General features: G+C 37.6%; 2 protein-coding genes and 1 long non-coding RNA gene across 29 annotated transcripts in view; 2 read left to right on the top strand and 1 right to left on the bottom strand.

Moving 5' to 3' along the window:
* Nucleotides 1-18,354, top strand: part of SORBS2 (sorbin and SH3 domain containing 2) — a 248,101-nt gene that overhangs the window by 219,768 nt on the left and 9,979 nt on the right. For all 27 annotated transcript variants that reach the window (XM_060183784.1, XM_060183700.1, XM_060183701.1 and 24 more), the window contains one exon: nt 15,180-15,229. In XM_060183784.1, the coding sequence (XP_060039767.1) occupies nt 15,180-15,229 (50 nt within the window). The remainder of the gene's footprint in view (nt 1-15,179; nt 15,230-18,354) is intronic.
* LOC132536176 (uncharacterized) lies at nt 3,846-9,275 on the top strand. Its single transcript, XM_060183792.1, has 2 exons — nt 3,846-5,215; nt 6,682-9,275. The coding sequence occupies exons 1-2, from the start codon at nt 4,469-4,471 to the stop codon at nt 6,889-6,891; spliced, it is 957 nt and encodes a 318-aa protein (XP_060039775.1). The 5' UTR covers nt 3,846-4,468; the 3' UTR covers nt 6,892-9,275.
* Nucleotides 13,156-18,354, bottom strand: part of LOC132536193 (uncharacterized) — a 35,487-nt gene continuing 30,288 nt past the window's right edge. The window contains exon 3 of the long non-coding RNA XR_009547860.1: nt 13,156-13,295. This is a non-coding gene — a long non-coding RNA (uncharacterized LOC132536193). The remainder of the gene's footprint in view (nt 13,296-18,354) is intronic.

The raw sequence follows: 18,354 nt of genomic DNA on the forward strand, positions 1-18,354 counted from the left end.
ATATCATTGTCTTAACAAGGGAAACTCCTCAGTAGTATTGAACTAAATTGTTTTCAGGAGAACTACAGTGTTCTTCTAAATAATGGTGATAAATTATTTCTTTTCTTTTAAATGATTTTATTAGTGGTTTTTATTAGTGATTTAATAATGATTGACAAGATTGTGATATAAGAGCGATACAGTTCCCACCACCAGAGTTCCATATACCTTCCCCTCCATTGGAAGTCTCCCTATTCTTTACTCCTCTGAAAGTATGAACCAAAGATCTTTATGGAGTGCAAAAGGTGGGAGGTCTGGCTTCTGTAATTACTGCTCCACTGGACATGGGCGTTGACATGTCCATCCATAACCCCAGCCTGTTTCTGTTTCCCTAGTAAGGTAGGGCTCTGGGGAGGTGGGGTTCCAGGACACACTGATGGGGTTGTCTGCCCAAGGAAGTCAGGTTGGCATCATGGTAGCATCTGCAACTTGGTGGCTGAAAAGCATTAAGATAAAAAGCAGAACAATTTGTTTAATAATCAGGAACCCAAAGTTAAAAGTATAGCAGATGAAATTTGGGGTTTTCATGTTGGAAGGCGCTAAGAAGTCTATTTTAGATATATTCCAAGGGGCCCATGACTTTACTAATTTTTTAATGAGCCCAACAGCTAACATGCAGGTGGGCTAGGAGTATTGTCTGGGAAGATGGTGTATTGTCTAGGAAGATGGTGTCAGAGTTGTCCAGAAAGCTGGACCAGGGCAAAGAGAAACTCCCAAATATTAGAAAAGCATATAAATACTGTTAACTGTAAACACCATGGATCTGACCTCAGGCCCATGTCTATTCATATTTAACAGAGGAGCCTATGTAACCTCTGCATCCCTGTCAGTCCGAGCTCACATTCTATGGTCATATCTAGGAACATTCTAGGCTGCACTCATTTCAGGTCCAATCTTCCTCAAGTCGCAGCGTACTCAACCTCCCTCTAGAGAGTGGGGCAATTTCTATCTGTTGTTCTACATTGAGGGCAATGTCCTGTAGAGGCCCACAAAAGGGTTTATGATGTTGTTCCTGATGGAGATGATGAGTGATGATGGAGAGAGGGATCTGTTAAAGTTCTAGGCCCATCATATCTATATGGGAATCCAAGGATTCCCTGACTAGGGCCCCAGATGATAGGGTGACTTAGTAGTGACCAAAAGGGCCATCATTAAAGTGTGCTAGTCTTTTGTCCTTATCCAGCTTTTATAGTCCTTACTTTATCTGACACAGTTGGACTTAAAGTGATTGACAGAAGTGAAATAGGAAGTAGGTGAGGAGGGTATCTAGGTCTAAGGAGAAAATAATAAATCCTATTTTCTAAGTGATATTTGCAATTGAGAAAGAAACTGACCAAGTGACAAATCACAATCAAGTCATGTTTTTGGCATGCTGTATTTCAGCGGGACACTAGCACATTCAGTATTCCTCTAATACCTGTTGTTAGTTCAGAATAATCCAACTTAAATAAATATGAAAGACAAAATAGTTACAATTTTTGTACTTTTAGTATATTTCTGTGATACAGATATCCTGGGATACTTAGTTTACTTCACTTAGAAGCAACTCTATTGTAAAGCTAAGCACTGTGAACTTATCAGTTAGTATTTTGGTGATATTCATGGTGATGGCATTGGAGTACTTACAAGTATAAAGTAATAGTGGCATGTGTTAATAATATCAGCAATAGAAATTAAAAATTTTTCTTCCTTGCCTACATAATATTCTTAAAATTGTCATTACATTGCCCATGAGAGAAGATAAATGCTCACGTAATCTTGATGTAGAATATATTTCACAACTTTTGAATCTATTACTATGCTGCATAAAAATGGTGGTAGGTGTTAAAATAGAACTCTAGGCAATAAAAGAAGTTCTCTGGACTATCAAATGAAACATAGCTAATGCCTATGGTCTTAAAAATTGAATGCATACAGACTTGGTATATAAGTATACAAAGAAAGATGGCTATATATGTATATATATCATATATATATATCACTTCAGGTATGCCTATGGGTTTTGTGACACTTTGTCTCATTTATCCAACCCCATGATGACATGCTTTTGTATTTCTTTTAATAAATAAAAGGGAGCAGAGAAGCTGGAGAGATAGCTCACCCAGTGGAACATATGACTTGCCATGTGCACAGCCCAGGCTAGAGCTTTGGTACCACATGAGAGTACTACAGAATAGTACTGTGCTCTCTCTCTCCCTCTCTCTTTGTCTCTCTCTTTGTCTGAAATATTTTAAAAATTAGAAAGTCAGCTCAAGAATAGTGAAATCATGAGTGGATATGGCCCAAAAGTCACAAAAATATTAGAAACAAATTATTTAAATTTAAAACACCCCGGTTTGAGCCCCTGGCTCCCCACCTGCAGGGGAGTCACTTCACAGGCCATGAAGCAGGTCTGCAGGTGTCTATCTTTCTCTCCCCCTCTCTGTCTTCCCCTCCTCTCTCCATTTCTCTCTGTCCTATCTAACAATGACAACATCAGTAACTACAACAACAATGAAAAACAATAAGGGCAACAAAAGGGAAAATAATTAAATATAAAAAAATTTTTTTAATTAAAACAACTAAATAAATTCTATTGGCAAACCATTCCAGTCATAAAACACATATGTCTAAAGTTATTTGGGAATGCCCTGTGTCCTGACAAGTGTTAAGATACTAGGACCAAAAGAGCTGACTGCATGAGTGAGATCATCCTAAGCAACTAGTTAGAAAGTATAAATCCAAACTCTTTCTTGAAGAGTGGGTTTTTCTTCTATTCAAACCAATGTCATGTGCTTAGAAAGAACTAAAGTAAAAAGGTCGTTGACCAGCAGCCCCTCTAGGAACCTGTGCATGGATTATATGTAGTGTTGCTCCTAGACCAGCAGCAACACATACATGAATTAGAATGTTACTACTTTCACAGAATGGGAACAGCATGTCTAGAAATTTTATTGAATTTGCATTAAAATCTATTTTCTTGGGCATGTCCAAAATAAAGTAATAAGACAAAGATGTGCAGAAGTGTGTGTGTGTGTGTGTGTGTGTGTGTGTGTGTGTGTGTGTGTGTGTCAGAGAGAAAGAGATGAAAAAAGAAAGAGGCAAAGAGGCCACAGAACCAACGCTTCTTTCAATGCAATGAGGGCCAGTCTCCAACCTGGGTTGTGCACATAGCAAAGCAGTGCACTACCCAAAGGAGCTATTTAACCAACCCCAGAAGTATATTTTTACATGAGAAGATTAACTTCATAAATTACATATCCACAGATTTACATAGAATGTCAAGCCTTTGAGAGAGAATGGAAATCTTAGCAGAAGTGCACTCCAATTAAAAATCTGTTTCTTTTCTATGTAAATATTTAGCTTGGATTTATTTTTTCTAAACCTTGAAGTGGTAGTTATGTAAGTTCAGTTTGGGTTTCATCATGGGTTACTATTCTCAAAAGTATCTTCCAGTACTTATTAATTTACAAATATGTTTTTTATAATGGTATAAAATATCTTATGGCATATGTTATGATTACCTTGCAAACATAAGTAAAAAATCATGCAATTCCAAAAGATTTGGCCCTATTTCAGGAAAAAAGTCATTACATTAAACAAACTCATATATATATATTTTTTATATTTATTTTATTTTATTTATTTATTCCCTTTTGTTGCCCTTGTTGTTTTATTGTTGCAGTTATTACTGTTGTTGGATAGGACAGAGAGAAATGGAGAGAGGAGGGGAAGACAGAGAGGGGGAGAGAAAGACAGACACCTGCAGACCTGCTTCACCGCCTGTGAAGCGACTCCCCTGCAGGTGGGGACAAACTCATATTTTTTAAAGAGACTTAAAATATATGCCTTTTATTCTACCTTAGCAATATTTCATTACTTATTCTATTAAATCAATATCTGAAAACATAGCATAAAGAAGGTAGTGAATTAAATTAAATTTGTTTAAGGTTTTGCTCCTTGTCCTTATAAATCTCTATAGCAGCTTTAAATCACTGACTTTTAAAACCCCTTCCAAAAGTCAGTATCTTTTTTTTTTTCATATACTACCTTTGCCCCTCCCAACCACTAGGACTTTACCACTCCAGTCCTAAGTTTTCAGATAGAAAGACAGAGAGAGAGAAAGAAAAACAGAAAAACATCACATCAGTTTCCTTCTGTGTGGTGGGGACCAGCTTCTAACCTGGGTCATACATTTGATAAAACAAGAGCACTATCCAATTGAGCTGTCTAGCCAGTTCCAGGTAACTTTCTGACTAACATGCTAAAGATTTTGTCTACCTAAATTCAGGAAACCATTTTCCAATGAGGACTGCCACATTAGACAGTTTTCATATTTATGACCACAACTTGTCTACATTTTTCTCTATGATGTTCTTGGTTTACTTCTGCAAGTTCATAATCCATCCTCCTTTCTAAGTTGACTTCCAGTGAACCAGCCCCTCCACCCATGCACAAAGCTTCACCAGACCCCAATAAAGGAGCTCTCCAAGGAATGACCCAGGGATGTCTGTCCCTGATAGTCCAGTGTCCTCCTACAAACACTTTGGCCCCAACATCACCTCATTTTCTGGACAACTTCTTGGATGAACTAGAGAAGTCTGACACTTTCACTTTGTCAGCTGACCAAGTCAAATCAAATACCCTAGAAGACATCACTCTTGAAATTAAAGAGGAGCCTTCTTTTCTCCTCCCATTGCTTCCAGCCTCTGTACCTGCTAAGCCACCTTCCTCTTTGCTACCTTTTTCCTCTTCTGGGGAGACCTCAGCTGCAACCCAGATTTCTGAGGCAACACCACATCAGGACACCAGAAAGATCATTCAAAGCAAGTTTACTGATTTGACAAAAATGGAAAGGGGGCTTACAAACTCTATAAAAGTACCAGAAATCCTGGGTGATAAGTTTGTGACCTCTGCACACACCAGTGTGGGTCCCTTGCCCCAAACACTTCCTGTCATTGGAGAGGAAGATGAGGAAATCTATGAAGGGGTTCTGTCAGGCAACCTAAGGGGGCCAGAATCTCTGTCACTAGATGGTCTGTGGTGTAGCCATGATGGTTCTGAAGTGGCACCAAGTCTGCACATTGAAGAAGAGGATGAAGAGAGGAAACCTGATGACTTAAACTATCTGGTAGCCAACCTCTCAGAACCTAAGATCCTTAAGGAAGACAGCAATGCAGCCAAATCCAGTAATGAGGTATTTTACTTTTGCCTGACTCCTCAAGAACTAACAAAACCTGCTACTGTTACTTAGCACAGCTAATCATATTACTAAACATGAATTTTGATAGTGCTTTACCAGCTTCTTTATAAGAAATATAAGCACTGGGGTCGGGCAGTAGTGCAGTGGGTTAAGCACATGTGGGGCAAAGCGCAAAGACCAGCATGGGGATCCCAGTTCAAGCCCCCGGCTTCCCACCTGCAGGGGAGTTGTTTCACGGGTGGGGAAGCAGGTCTGTAGGTGTCTGTCTTCCCCTCCTCTCTCCATTTCTCTCTGTCCTATCCAACAATGAAGGACATCAACAATAACAATAATAACCACAACAAGGCTACAATCAAGGGCAACAAAAGGGGGAAAAAAAATGGCCTCCAGGAGCAGTGGATTTCGTGGTGCAGGCCCTGAGCCCCAGCAATAACCCTGGAGGAAGAAAGAAATATAAGCACTAAATAGGCTAAAGGTGAAAGACTGTAGGAAAGCACATCAAATTTTAATAAGATATCATTTTATAATCTGTGTAATTTATGTCATTATAGTTTCCAATATCACTAATGACAACTAATAGTTGTCCTCTCAATGAATGTCAGATAATATTCTATTTCTATATCTTTATTTTTCAAAGGTCAGAAAGATGTTTTCTATTATTATCTTCACTTTGGAGATGAGGACATTGTTGAACAAAAGTCAATCTAATTTCAAGACTAGATTCCTATCATTTTCCTAGCTTTATAAAAAACAACATCTAAATTATGATTTACTTCACAAGCATGCTACAAAAATTTGAGAGACTGTGGATATTTGTTCTTTCACGTATAGAAGGAGTCCTCAGACAAGTATATTATAAAATTGTATAGCATATGTACTCTTATTTCTAGCCACCTGTTTCAGAAAATTTAAACTAATTATACCCAAAGGGAATATTGAATCCAATATATTTTTATAAATTTTATTTATAAAATGGAAACACTGACAAGACCATAAGAATCCAATAATTTTTTATTGATTTAATAATGATTGACAAGACCATGGGATAAGATTGGTACAATTGCACACAATTCCCACCACCAAAGTTCCGCATCCCATTCCCTCCACTGGAAGCTTTCCTATTCTTTATCCCTCTGGGAGTATGGACCCAGGATCATTATGGGGTGCAGAAGGTAGAAAGTCTGGCGTCTGTAATTGCTTCCCCACTGGACATGGGTGTTGGGCAGTGGATCCATATTCCCACCCTGTTTCTATCTTTCCCTAGTGGGGAGGGGCTCTGGAGAGGAATCCAATATTTTAAGAAATTTGTGATTTCAAAACATGAGGTTGTCATAAATATCATTCCCTGGGGTATTTGGTAACTTTACAATTATATAAATGTGGGAGATTATCTTTAAAGACCATGTAACCTCATCCTGGACACAAGTATAATTATATTTTGTCTTTCCTCAATATTTAAGCCATCTTCATTTTCTTCGGGAGATCCAGAATCTACACCTTTGCTTAGCTGTCTGCTTTCCTCCCCTCCCTTTCATTCACCTTTGGCCTCTGTCTCTGACCTGGTCACTGCACCTCCTCAGCCTACCCAGCCCTATTCACTTCCTCTCCTCCCTAAATACTCTTATCAACAGGAGATAAGTTCAACAAAACTAAAGGTAACTGCATCTTGAGTGTGGCTGATTGCATGTCTTTCAATGAGTTCAACTCACTAAATGTATGTATTTAGATTTGTGCCATCTTATAAGATGTAAAAAGTCATATAAATCTTGATTGCTAACTTTTAATATCATTGGCATGGCTTCTATCCAAAAATCTAAAAGATATGCCTGATGGTAACTGTAGCCAGATCCAGGGGGGAAAAAAGCAACTAAAATTTATGTAAGATTAAAAAACAATTATATTTTTAAGTTAAGATTCAACAGAAACATACCATTCAAAGGCATCAGATTGTGCCTGATATCTTCTGCCACTTCCTAGTGGATTACTTGTCTTTCATCATTTCCCACCTCCCTATAGTATTCAGATGATCTTTCTTGCTCTCTAATGTATCATACCAGCAGTTAGTATTTGATCTACAAGTCATAATATTGATAGAGTTCCTATATTTCTTAATACTAGGGTAACTGTAGGTCCAGAAATAATCATAACTCAAACAAGGTAGACTTATCTTTCTCTTATTCATTAATGTAGGACATCCATATTCTGATGAGGATTAGATGTATATATCATGTTGACAAGACAAAAAAAAAGCGATATAAACATTGGTTGTTAATTTTTAATATCGCTAGCCAGGCCTTTATACAAGTGACTCTGTGATTTGAAGGGAACCCAGGAGATTCCATTTCATTTTGACACCTCACCATCCTCAAAGAGAAAATTCACTTCATGCTCCAAGGTGACTGAAGCATCTCCTGCACCCCTTCCCTCTTCTATAATGAAGGAACGGAGGGGAAAAACAGAGGGATGTTCATGCCTTCCCCCTCAAAATTTACTTTCCAGAAATTGAACCTATACCATATCACAACTCATCACATGAGCACTTCTAGATGTAGAAAAGGCTGGAAGAGTAGACTATTCAGAATGGTCAGACGGGGATAGACAGCATAATGGTTATGCAAAGAGACTCTCATGCCTGAGGCTCCGAAGGCCCAGGTGCGATCCCCCACACCACCAGAAGTCAGAGTTGAGCAGTGCTCTGGTTAAAAAAATTAAAAGAATGGTCATGTGCTTACCTGTTTCTGAGAGAGAACCAAGTCTAGAGTGGATATCATGAGACAGCAAGCATTCTCTATCAAAAGTGTTAAACAAAAAGATCAAATATATTTCATTCCAAGAAACCAGAGATTTGAGGTCAGTCATTGCTCAGTATTATGGAAAATTCTTTAATGAGAGTTTAGAAAACCATATGCTTTAACTTAAAAGTTCTGAAGTTCTACAAAAGCTCTCATTAGCCAAAATGAGTCCCAGACACTAAATTGTTGGATTTTGTCTACTAATGTGAAGAAAATAAAGCATGCTCACACGCAAAGAACAGCTAACTGATTATCATATTAATAGTCTTAACTTGGAATACACCAAAATAATCACAAAGTAGTTTTACTTAGAGCACTATTCAGCATTTAATTATGCTTCAACACTTTTTCCAGGAAAAAAAAAATACTTTTTGTTAGAAAATTTGCCTTTAAGCAATGACACTTTCTATGAAATTGGATAGATAGTAAGCAGAATTCCCCTTTATAACACTTTTCATCTCTTCAAATAAACACAAACAGATAAAAACCTGAGGGTTTCTTGAACCCATTTATTGAGCATTTTACTGAAGGGGTAACATTTCTTGTATATGATCTTAGTTTGCATTCAAACATCTCTATGCCATTTTCCCTCTATTCATCTTCCTCTGCTTTGCCTGTGACTTCCGGTCTGAAAAGCCACATATATGTCTGTAGTTTGAAAACTATGGAACCTTCAGAAAAGCTGTCTGCAGACTGTTAACCCTTACGGCTCTGCTATTTATTCAGGAGTTTGGCATGCTGTGTGTGCATGAGAAAGTAAATAAATAAATAAAGGGGAAAAATCAGGAAAGCTCCTCCTGATGGTTTTGTGGAGATGACAGAACTAATGAACTTTTTGTGGCTTTTCCAGGCTGATTTTAAAAGTGATATTTTTGTTCTGGGTAAGCCTCCGTGTAGCCCAGTGCTGTCTAGGAGATCCCGCAACTCACCTGTCAGAGGGCTCAGCAGCTCCCACAGGGTAGGGTCAGAATGCCCCGCTTGGAATCAGACACCTTAATCATACTCCCTCTTGGTAGGCTGGCAACTAGTTGCCATTACTGTGACTTTCCAATAAAGTAGGAGGAAGAGATGCCCTAGATATGAAGTGACCATCTTCAACTGATGATGAGCTGTGACATTAGGTCAACATGAAAATCCTGCTCTAAGTCTTAGTGCAATGTGCTTTCCTTTTAAGTGTGCATGTGTGCTTTCCAAAAACCAAACCCCTGATCAAAGCCTCTCATATACAAATGACAGTGTAGTGTTTGTTGTTTTCTATATATGTCTTAAGTGCGAAGAATAAAACTATTGTCATCACCTTAAGAATTTGAATGCTTCTGATAATGTTTGCTTCTGTTGCTCAGTTTAGTTAGTTGTTTTTTTTTAACTCATGATCTTTGTTGTAAAATATCTTGTTACTTAGGTCATATGAGCTACTTTCATTCCATGACCCTTTTCCATCCCACGCTGCTTCCCTCAGCTATGATTAAACTGATAGGCCAGATCATTTCCCCTTTAATTATTTACATATTGACTTCTGTAATATCTACCGCACCTCAGAATCAATTCTGAGGCCAAAGAACTTGGGAGTCTTCATGATTCCATGTCAGTCTCCCCTAGACGGCTACTTGTGTCATTTTGATGGGCCACAGCTTAACTTTTAAGGGTATATGATATGATTATGATGCTACAGGCTTTTTAAACTTGATTACAAAGATTTCCTCTTCTTTTTAAAAATGTATTCATGGGGCTGGGTGATGGCGCACCTGGATGAGTGCACAGATTACAGTATGCCAGGACCTGGGTTCGAGCCTCCAGCCCCCACCTGCAGGGGGAAAGCTTCACAAGTGGTGAAGCAGTGCTGCAGGTATCTCTCTTTCTCTCTTTGTCTCCCATCCTCTCAGTTTCTGGCTATTTCTATCAAATAAGCAAATAAATATAATAAAAATTTTAAAATAAATAAGTAGATAAAAATTACCTATGAGGTAATAGGATGGTATGCCTTGGGTCACTTTAAGGTTCTTCCTTGCCAGGCTTATATATTATATATTTGTTTGTTAGAATTTGTATGTTTCTATAGGACATTGTCTACAATCTCTACGTTTATGTAAGCTTTACCTTTGTAATTTAAAAGGAAGGAATAAACCCATATACATCAGTATAGTGCTATTATTAGGAGAATTTTATCTGACTGTGCTTGTCAAAAACTATGTTTAACATTTTCAGGATGGGGGAGGTATTGACTTACGAACTGTAGAAACTGTATTATTAAACTCAAAATTCATGTGAGCCTCTCTGAATGTCACACATGTATAATATTCCATATTTTTCACAAAAATGCTGGAAGTTGTGAGAAATGTAACTGCTTGAGCAGATAATTAAAATAGGCACAACCACTTTACAAGTGGTGAAGTAGTGCTGCAGGTTTCTTCTCTGTCTCCCTCTCTATCCCCCCTAACCTCTCAGTTTCTGGCTGTCTCTGTCCGATAAATAAAGATAAAAAATAAAATAATCATCCTTTACTAAGAAGTCAGAACATGGCAAGGAAATACAGTGGTCATAAAGACAAATGACTATCTACTCACACCACTCTGAAGTCTTTAATATGATCCTGTTAAGAATGTACGTTGAAAGAACTTTGTGATATAGGACCAATGGCTAACTTTTAACATTAGCTTCCATTATTTGCCACTAGGTGACAGTAGAGTATAGTCACAGGATAGCTAGAGCGTCCCTCAGACTTAAAGCACTTGAAAGATTTAACAACAGGGGAAGTGAAAATCTAAGTCTCCTGAAATAAGTTGCTAGAGAGCCCCTGTAGAACATAAACACTAATGTCAAGCAAAGTGGGCCACCTAGCCCATTAGTCTTTTTTGTTAAAAAATAATATTAATAATTAGTGATTTAATGATTGTGCGATAAAAGGGGTGCAATTCAGTTTTCACCACCAGTTTCATATCCCCTCCCCCCTTAGAAGTTTCTCTGTTCTTTATCCCTCTGCAAGTATGGACCAAGAATCTTTATGGGGTGCATAAAGTAGAAGGTCTGGCTTCTGTAAATGCTTCTCCACTGGACATGGGTGTTGACAGATTGATCCATACTCCCCACCCATTACTATCTCCCTCCCTAGTCTTTTACGCAACAAAGAATGGAAATTGAGTAGGGGTATAACATAATGGTTATGCAAAGAAATAAGACTTATGCTCTCAAGTCCCAGGTTCAATCCCCCACACTGCCATAAGCCAGAGCTGAGCAGTGCTCTGGTTAAAAATAAAAATAAAATAAAATAATAAAAAGAGAATGCAAATTGAGCCAGCAGCATAGCTCACTTGGAAAGTACACTGCTTTGCTATGTGTGCAACTTGGGTCTGAGCCTGGCCACCACTGCACTGAAAGATGCTTCCGTGCTGTAGTATCTATTTTTCTCAACCTCTCTTTCCTCTTTCTTTCTGAAAAAGTCAGCCTAGAGCAGGGAAGCCCAGGAACTGTAGGGATAGGGGGTGGGTAAGGGGTGGAGAGGGGTACAAGTCAAAGCTATACTTCTGTTTTGATTTGTTTTGTAGATTTTTTTTGTGGGGCATTTGTTTACCTACTTGAAATGTTGGGAAATTATCTGAATTTTGCTTTACTAATCTAAATTTACTAAAGTGAAATTGAGTAATTACTTTTGTTTTGTTTTGTTTTTGTTTCTGTTAATTTTTGTTAGTGATTTAATAATGATCAAGAAGATTGTGTGTAGAGCTGGATGGTGGTGCACCTGGTTGAGCATACATGTTTTGTTTTGTTTTATTTTTACATGACTGAGACATATGCAAAATGTTCTCTGACAAATCAATGGGTAAGACTGAAGGTGGCACTTATATAGAGTAGAAGAAAAAAAAATGTGGAACTGTGACTTCCTCAATGGGTTCCTTCTATGTCCTAACAAAGAGGCATATAGTCATGATCATCATGTTCCAGTTCTTTGACTTTACAGACAAGAAAACTGAGACACAAATCCAAAGTTATATAATTAGCCAATGATGACACCAGAATGATACAAAGTTGTCCTTATAGGTAACTATTCTGGTTATTTGTCTTAGCCAAATGCCTTTATAATAAATTAATTCAAATATTATACTGATAACATTTCCTCAGAGTTGGTTGGTCAACAGTCACAGGGAAATGATTCCTATTAAAGAATGACTCAGGGCAGTGGAGATAGCATAGTGTTTATGCAAACAGACTCAACTACCTGAGGCTCCAAAGTCCCAGGTTCAATCCCCCACACCACCATAAGCCAAAGCTGAGCAGTATTCTGGTGTTTCTCTCTCTGTGTGTGTCTCACTCTGCATCTCTCTAAGAAATAAAATAAAATAAAAATTACTCAGGAATGTCTAAAATTCACTGTAATGTTAGATACATACCTTCTCTACTACAAATAAATAAATAAATAATAAATGTGTTAAGTAGCTTGAATATGTGTATAGTATAGAAATTTTGAGTTTTAATAACAAAAAAGGAAGAGACTTTTAAATAATATAGGGAAGGGGGGCCAGGTGATAGCTCACCTGATAGAGCACACATCTTACCATGTACAAGAACCTAGGTTTGAGGTCCAAGCCACCATGTGGGAGCACCAGACGAATGGGAAGCTTCACAAATGCTGAAGCAGTGATGAGGTGCCTCTCTCCTCTCTGTGTGTCTCCCTCACTCCCTCTTTGTCTCTGACCCTCTATCTTTAAAAAATAAATAAAATAAATAAATAAGAAGAAAACGGCCTGCCTGGAACAAAAGGACTATACAGGCATAAAGTCACAGCAAAGACTCTGGTGGCATTAAATAAATAGAAGGAAGAGAGAAATTGGGGGAAGCAAGGAACAGACATGTCACACTTGGGAACATACATTCTCGAGATGTGGAAGTCTGTGGTATTAAGGGAGCCACATGCTTCTAGCCTTAGAGAAGCTTTCATAGTTGCTAAAGGGATGGTTTATTTAAATAATATATGAGGTGGCTGAATTGAAGGAATGAAGCTAGTAAGTATAATGACAGTAAATGAAAGTGTGTTCTATGGTTTCAAAAGCATAATGTTTTAATCTTAATGAACAATCTGGTGTTTAAAATTGTGTTTACATTCTGACCCAATGGAAGAATGAAGTCAAACCAACCCATTTTAATAAGTACTAGATATTGATTTTTATTCACTTTTAAAACATTACATGACCATGACTATGGCTCTGTGGGTAGAGTGAAGACTTCGCACACCAGATACCTGGGTGATTCAATCCCAGGTACCACATATACCAGAGCAGTTCTTTGACCTGAAAATAAATGAATAAGCTAAAAAATAATTCAATAGTTTTTAGATAAAAACATTAGAATGATTTAAATACATGGAAATTAGAAGGCCACTTCAATACACTATAAAATTTAAAAAAAAAAACAAGAGCATCTTTCAAAAACAAAAAAGAGAGAGGGAAATGACTAAAATAACTATAAATTATATTTTTACATGTACAGTTAAATTATTTAGTGTTGATTTAAAATGAAGATGATTACTATAAAATATTAATGGTAATTGATACATGTAAATCTTATTTCTGTATAAAGGTTCTATATGTATCATGTGCATATGTATGATTGGCTGAGAATTTGAAATTTAGTAGGATATAGATTCATAAAATCTGTTTACCTCTTTCTATATATTTATATTGCTTAATATGTTGAACTCAGTGATTCTAAATATGCCTAGGAAACAGTTTAGTTTTAATTATTCTTAAAATGCTATTTCTATAAATTAATAATGCACTTCTATTGAATTATAAGACTAAAGTATTATACACCCTTAAGATTTTATGCTCTATTTGTTTTAACTCTTTGAAATCCATGTACAAACTGTTGGGTGAAATTTCTAATGATGAAGCTAATAAACACAAGTAAGAGGCCCAAAACTTAAAAGTTTTAGTAGTATAAGTACCACCTAGTCTTCTGACACACAATTTGAATGAGAAGGAAGTGGATAAAGAATTTAGGAAACAAACAGATAATGGACCTAGAGATTGAAAGGAGCCCTGATGACCCCCATACAAACTTGGACCAGGGGATTTGTGTGGACAATTTACACGGAAATATCCAGCCTATCAGTAATCTTCAACAGCTCTGAAAATCGGTCTTGTGCCCAAGGACATCAAACTAACAGCCAATTTAATTATCATTAAATAGTCACTTTTATGATGGCCATGCCAACTCTGACTATCTTATTCCATCAATAAGAAGAGAATACATTTGAGATGTGCTGTGACTTAGTTGTAACACTTTTCCTCCCAAGAAGTGAACATTCAGGTAGTTGGAATGAACTACATCGAGTTCACATATTCAGCAAAAGCATTAACTTTCAGTCAATGCAATATTTATGTGGATATATGGAATGCCAAGGCTTGTCATTTCCAATATTATAAGTATCTATTACAGATACTGGTCTTGATGCTTAGTTTAAAAAGAACAGAAACTCTTTTGAGAGTTCAGTGCACTGGAAATTTCTACCAGTATTTCTCTTCTCAGGTAAAATGTTACATGTTACCTGGATATTGTTTGTTGCATTCTATGGAAAGTTCTTTGTTTTCTCTTAAAAAAAAAAAAATGCATGAGTTTTCTCCACATTGAGAACCAAGAACGTTAATTCAGATGTTAGCATGGGATGTCTGCCCATTGATATTTTCATCTGTATTGTATGTGGGAATGTTGTCTGTAGAGAAATAGTATATTAGAATGAATGTGGATACTTTGATGTTAGACTAAGTGTGGCTTTTTTTTTTTTTCTGCCTGCTTGAGAAAATGCTGAAGAACAGAGCTGAATGAAGGTGTCCATACTTCCCATTCTAGTGGTTTGGTGTCTACGTACTTGCCATATTCCTGGACTTTGAAAAATCAATGGGACTAAGCCCTGGCTTTTCCTTAAAGTTTGAGCAGTCTCAATATTAGATGTGTTCAAAATATTTGAACCTTGGCAGTTTTGATCTAATCCAAAATATGCTTCAAGGTATTTTCACTATTAATCCTGTGAAAACCCTTCACATTTTTTTTCCTCTTGGTTTTTTACAACAGGAAATATTAAATGTCAAGAAAAGTACCATGCCATTGTCCAGACTTTTTTTTTAGTAGTACCAGTTTAAACATTGATTACATTGCAAATCATTTCATTTCAGCCACAGCGTCCTGTGTTTACTCATGAAAACATTCAAGGTGGGGGGGAACCGTAAGTATTCTTCTTATCTTCTAAATTTTAGACTAACCTTGATCCTCAAATTGGATTTTCCAAGCCAATTTTCCAAAACAGGAAATGATTGAACTTTGTCAAATGAAAGAAATCAAACTAACCTGATACCTACCTAATACATGAAAAGAAATTACAATCTTCTGCATCTTTTGTAATAGGGAACAGAAACTAGTTATTTTAGGACAGACACCCTGGATTTTACAGAAAAGATTTTTGACTTAATAACTAGAAAAACCTCCCAATGCTTCAGTGACTCCTATGCGTTTGCCTCCCTCCCTGTTTACTCACCATGTAGATAGTAGCTACAGTTTTTTAAAGACACAGGAAATGTTCCCACATTGTTTTGTACATTTACTTAGAAACCAGGGGAATGAAAAAAGTAGACCTAAGTCATTATGTTAGTAAGATGAGTCAGTCCAAAGTTCCATTTTTACCAGGCTCTTTTGGAGATGGTTGTAGAAAAACACTTCGTTTTCAGGTGCATAAGACTCGTAAATCAGAGAACCAGAGAAACACCTTTCACACTTTCCAAATTCCCTCTCCTTTCTGATACAGGTGTCAAATCAACCTGAAGGTGTCAGTTGTGGCCATAAATGTTAAAAGATTCTCTTTGTGTGCCTGTCTTCTCTGCTGCACTCTGCCCCTGAGAGAAATTCTCAGGCTGTTTAGTCCATATTAGTTGCTAAGTAGTCTGAGAGCCAGGAGCTAGACTGCTGTGATGGAGTATCTATGGAACTAAGCCTTTCCCGACATACCTGCGGATACACTGAGCCAGTAGACCACTGTCCCAAATCTGCTCACCTTTAGCCAAGCAGAGGGCAGGGCCTGGCGTGAAACCTTGTGCCTTCATCGCCAGGATTCCCTTTTCACCGTCACACTTAGCTAAACGCAACTTTTTCAGAACCCATCTCTTTCTAAGTGCTGGTTCTCATTAAGTATAGTCACAAAGATTGTCTTGTTAAGGAAAAGACAAAGTTGCAGTTGTTCATGATTTATTATTTAGTTATCATTTACTTGCTTACATAAGCAATGATAGGGCCACACCCCAAAAATTAATTCCAGGGGGAGTGAGATCTATTGCTTTACCAACATATTGTATTCAGCAACTTTCAAAGAGTTTCTAAATTTATAAGGTGAACTATGTTATAAAATGTCATGTAATATAATATTAACACCACAATCATGACTATTTGAATGCATATGAAACCACAGAGGCCACAGGCAGAAGGATAGACATTTGCTAAGCCCTACTTTGGACAGTAAATTTAACTTTGTTAAATTTCTCCTTGATTATAACCCAAGTCAGTGGAATTAACAGGAGTTGTTTAATCTCCTTGATTTTAAAAATGTGGGTGAAATTAGGAACATAAGGCTGTAGTGTCACTACAGTTCAGAATCATGTTAAAGTATGTCAGAGAAAATGTTGCAAGGCTAGGGAGATATCATAATCACTATGCAAAAAGACTTTCATGCCTGAGGCACCAAGGGTTCAATCTCCAGCACCACTGTAAACCAAAGCTAAGAAGTACTCTGATAGCTCTATCTCTCTCCCTCTCCCTCTTCCTCCCCACTCTCTCTCATTAAAAATAAATAAATAAAAATATTTAGAAAAAATATTTGGTGGGGGTGATAGCATACTGGTTATGCAAAAAAACTCTGTGCCTGAGGCACCAAAGTCTTTTGTTCAATGCTCCGCACCACCATTAGCTAGTTGCTGGCTTTGAAAGTGACTGGGATCCATGTGGATTCAGTCAGCTAGGAAGGATCGTCAGTTTCCCCAATGAATGGGTACTCAAGGGATGCACCACGGGAAGGTCGATCCAATGCAACCCGGCTTTGACCTAGCATGTTATGATTGGGCCCTCCTCAATCGCTATCGAACAGGCCATGGCCGGTGCGCCGCTATGTTCCATTGCTGGGGAGCCAGAGACGACCCAAATTGCCCCTGCGGCTACAGACAGACTATGACCCACATAGTCAATGACTGCCACCTCTCCAGATTCAAAGGAGGTCTCGAAACTTTACGTCAGGCTCAACCTGACGCTGTTGACTGACTACGGAAGAAGGGCAAACGCTAGAAGAAGAAGACCATTAGCTAGCTAGGATTTTAAAAAATAATAAGAGAGAGAGAGGGAAAAAGAGAGAGAGAGAATATTGCAAGTTATAGAGGAAACTTTAACTTAGAATGACCCATTCCCTACTTAAAAGACAAATTTCTTTTTGAAATATCCTGACCCCACCACCATCATTCATCTCACCAACAACACATCTTTCCTTTCAAAACAGCATTTTTAATTGTAATTCCACTCCATCTCTTGTAGCACTGATTTGGCAAGCTAGCAGGAACAGGAGATTATTAGGAAGGTTTGTTTATGTTTTCACAAAACTCTCCAACCCACCTCCACTTTTTTTTTTTTTTTGCATCTACTGAAACCAGAATAGTAAGTAAATTTTGACAAGCATGCTGGCTTTCGTCATATCCAAGTGAAGTAGGAGCTTGTGCCAATTTTGATATTTTATTTTTTTAGGTTTTTTTTTTTTTTTTTTTTTTTTTTTTAGTTCTTAGGGACCTTGAGATTCCTCAAGTAGATGGGATTTGTGGCCTTAAATAAGCCTGCCTCCCTAAGGGGTTGGAGTTATGCCTGGGTGGAAGCTGAAGCCTGGAAAACTCAATGTTCCCCAAAGTAAGAGAGGTGCAACATGTCCATGAAAAATAGCAGCCTGTGGATGACTGTCTCCTTCAAATGAGCAATCTGAAAAGGAACTATGTTGAAATTAATTTTCCCTGTGGACATGTAAAAGATATTGTCCCTTCACCCAAGCAGTTGCAAAACTGAATCCTTAAAGCAAGCAGCAAAATACTCTGACTATCCCAACCAGGGCTGAGGCCCCAAGCAAGCATTTAAATTAAGGTTTTCATTCAATACAAACTTGTCTTTTTTCCACCATTGTTCTGGAGTTCTGGCTTCTTTTCTCAGCCCTTTCTCCATAATCAGAATTTTTTCTCAACAAAAGTACTCAGAAACCCAATCTCAAAAGAGTACAAGGGCTGAAAAAGTTTGTTAGGACAAAATACTAGAAGGGGAGGAAATATCCCATGTTGA

Source organism: Erinaceus europaeus, chromosome 2, assembly GCF_950295315.1.
Source record: "Erinaceus europaeus chromosome 2, mEriEur2.1, whole genome shotgun sequence".
In the NCBI taxonomy this organism is placed as follows: Eukaryota; Metazoa; Chordata; class Mammalia; order Eulipotyphla; family Erinaceidae; genus Erinaceus; species Erinaceus europaeus.

Coding starts and splice junctions, on each gene's coding strand:
- LOC132536176 (XM_060183792.1), top strand. CDS start 4,469: ATGCACAAAGCTTCACCAGACCCCAATAAAGGAGCTCTCCAAGGAATG. Junction 5,216..6,681: donor CAGCCAAATCCAGTAATGAG/GTATTTTACTTT, acceptor TCAATATTTAAG/CCATCTTCATTTTCTTCGGG.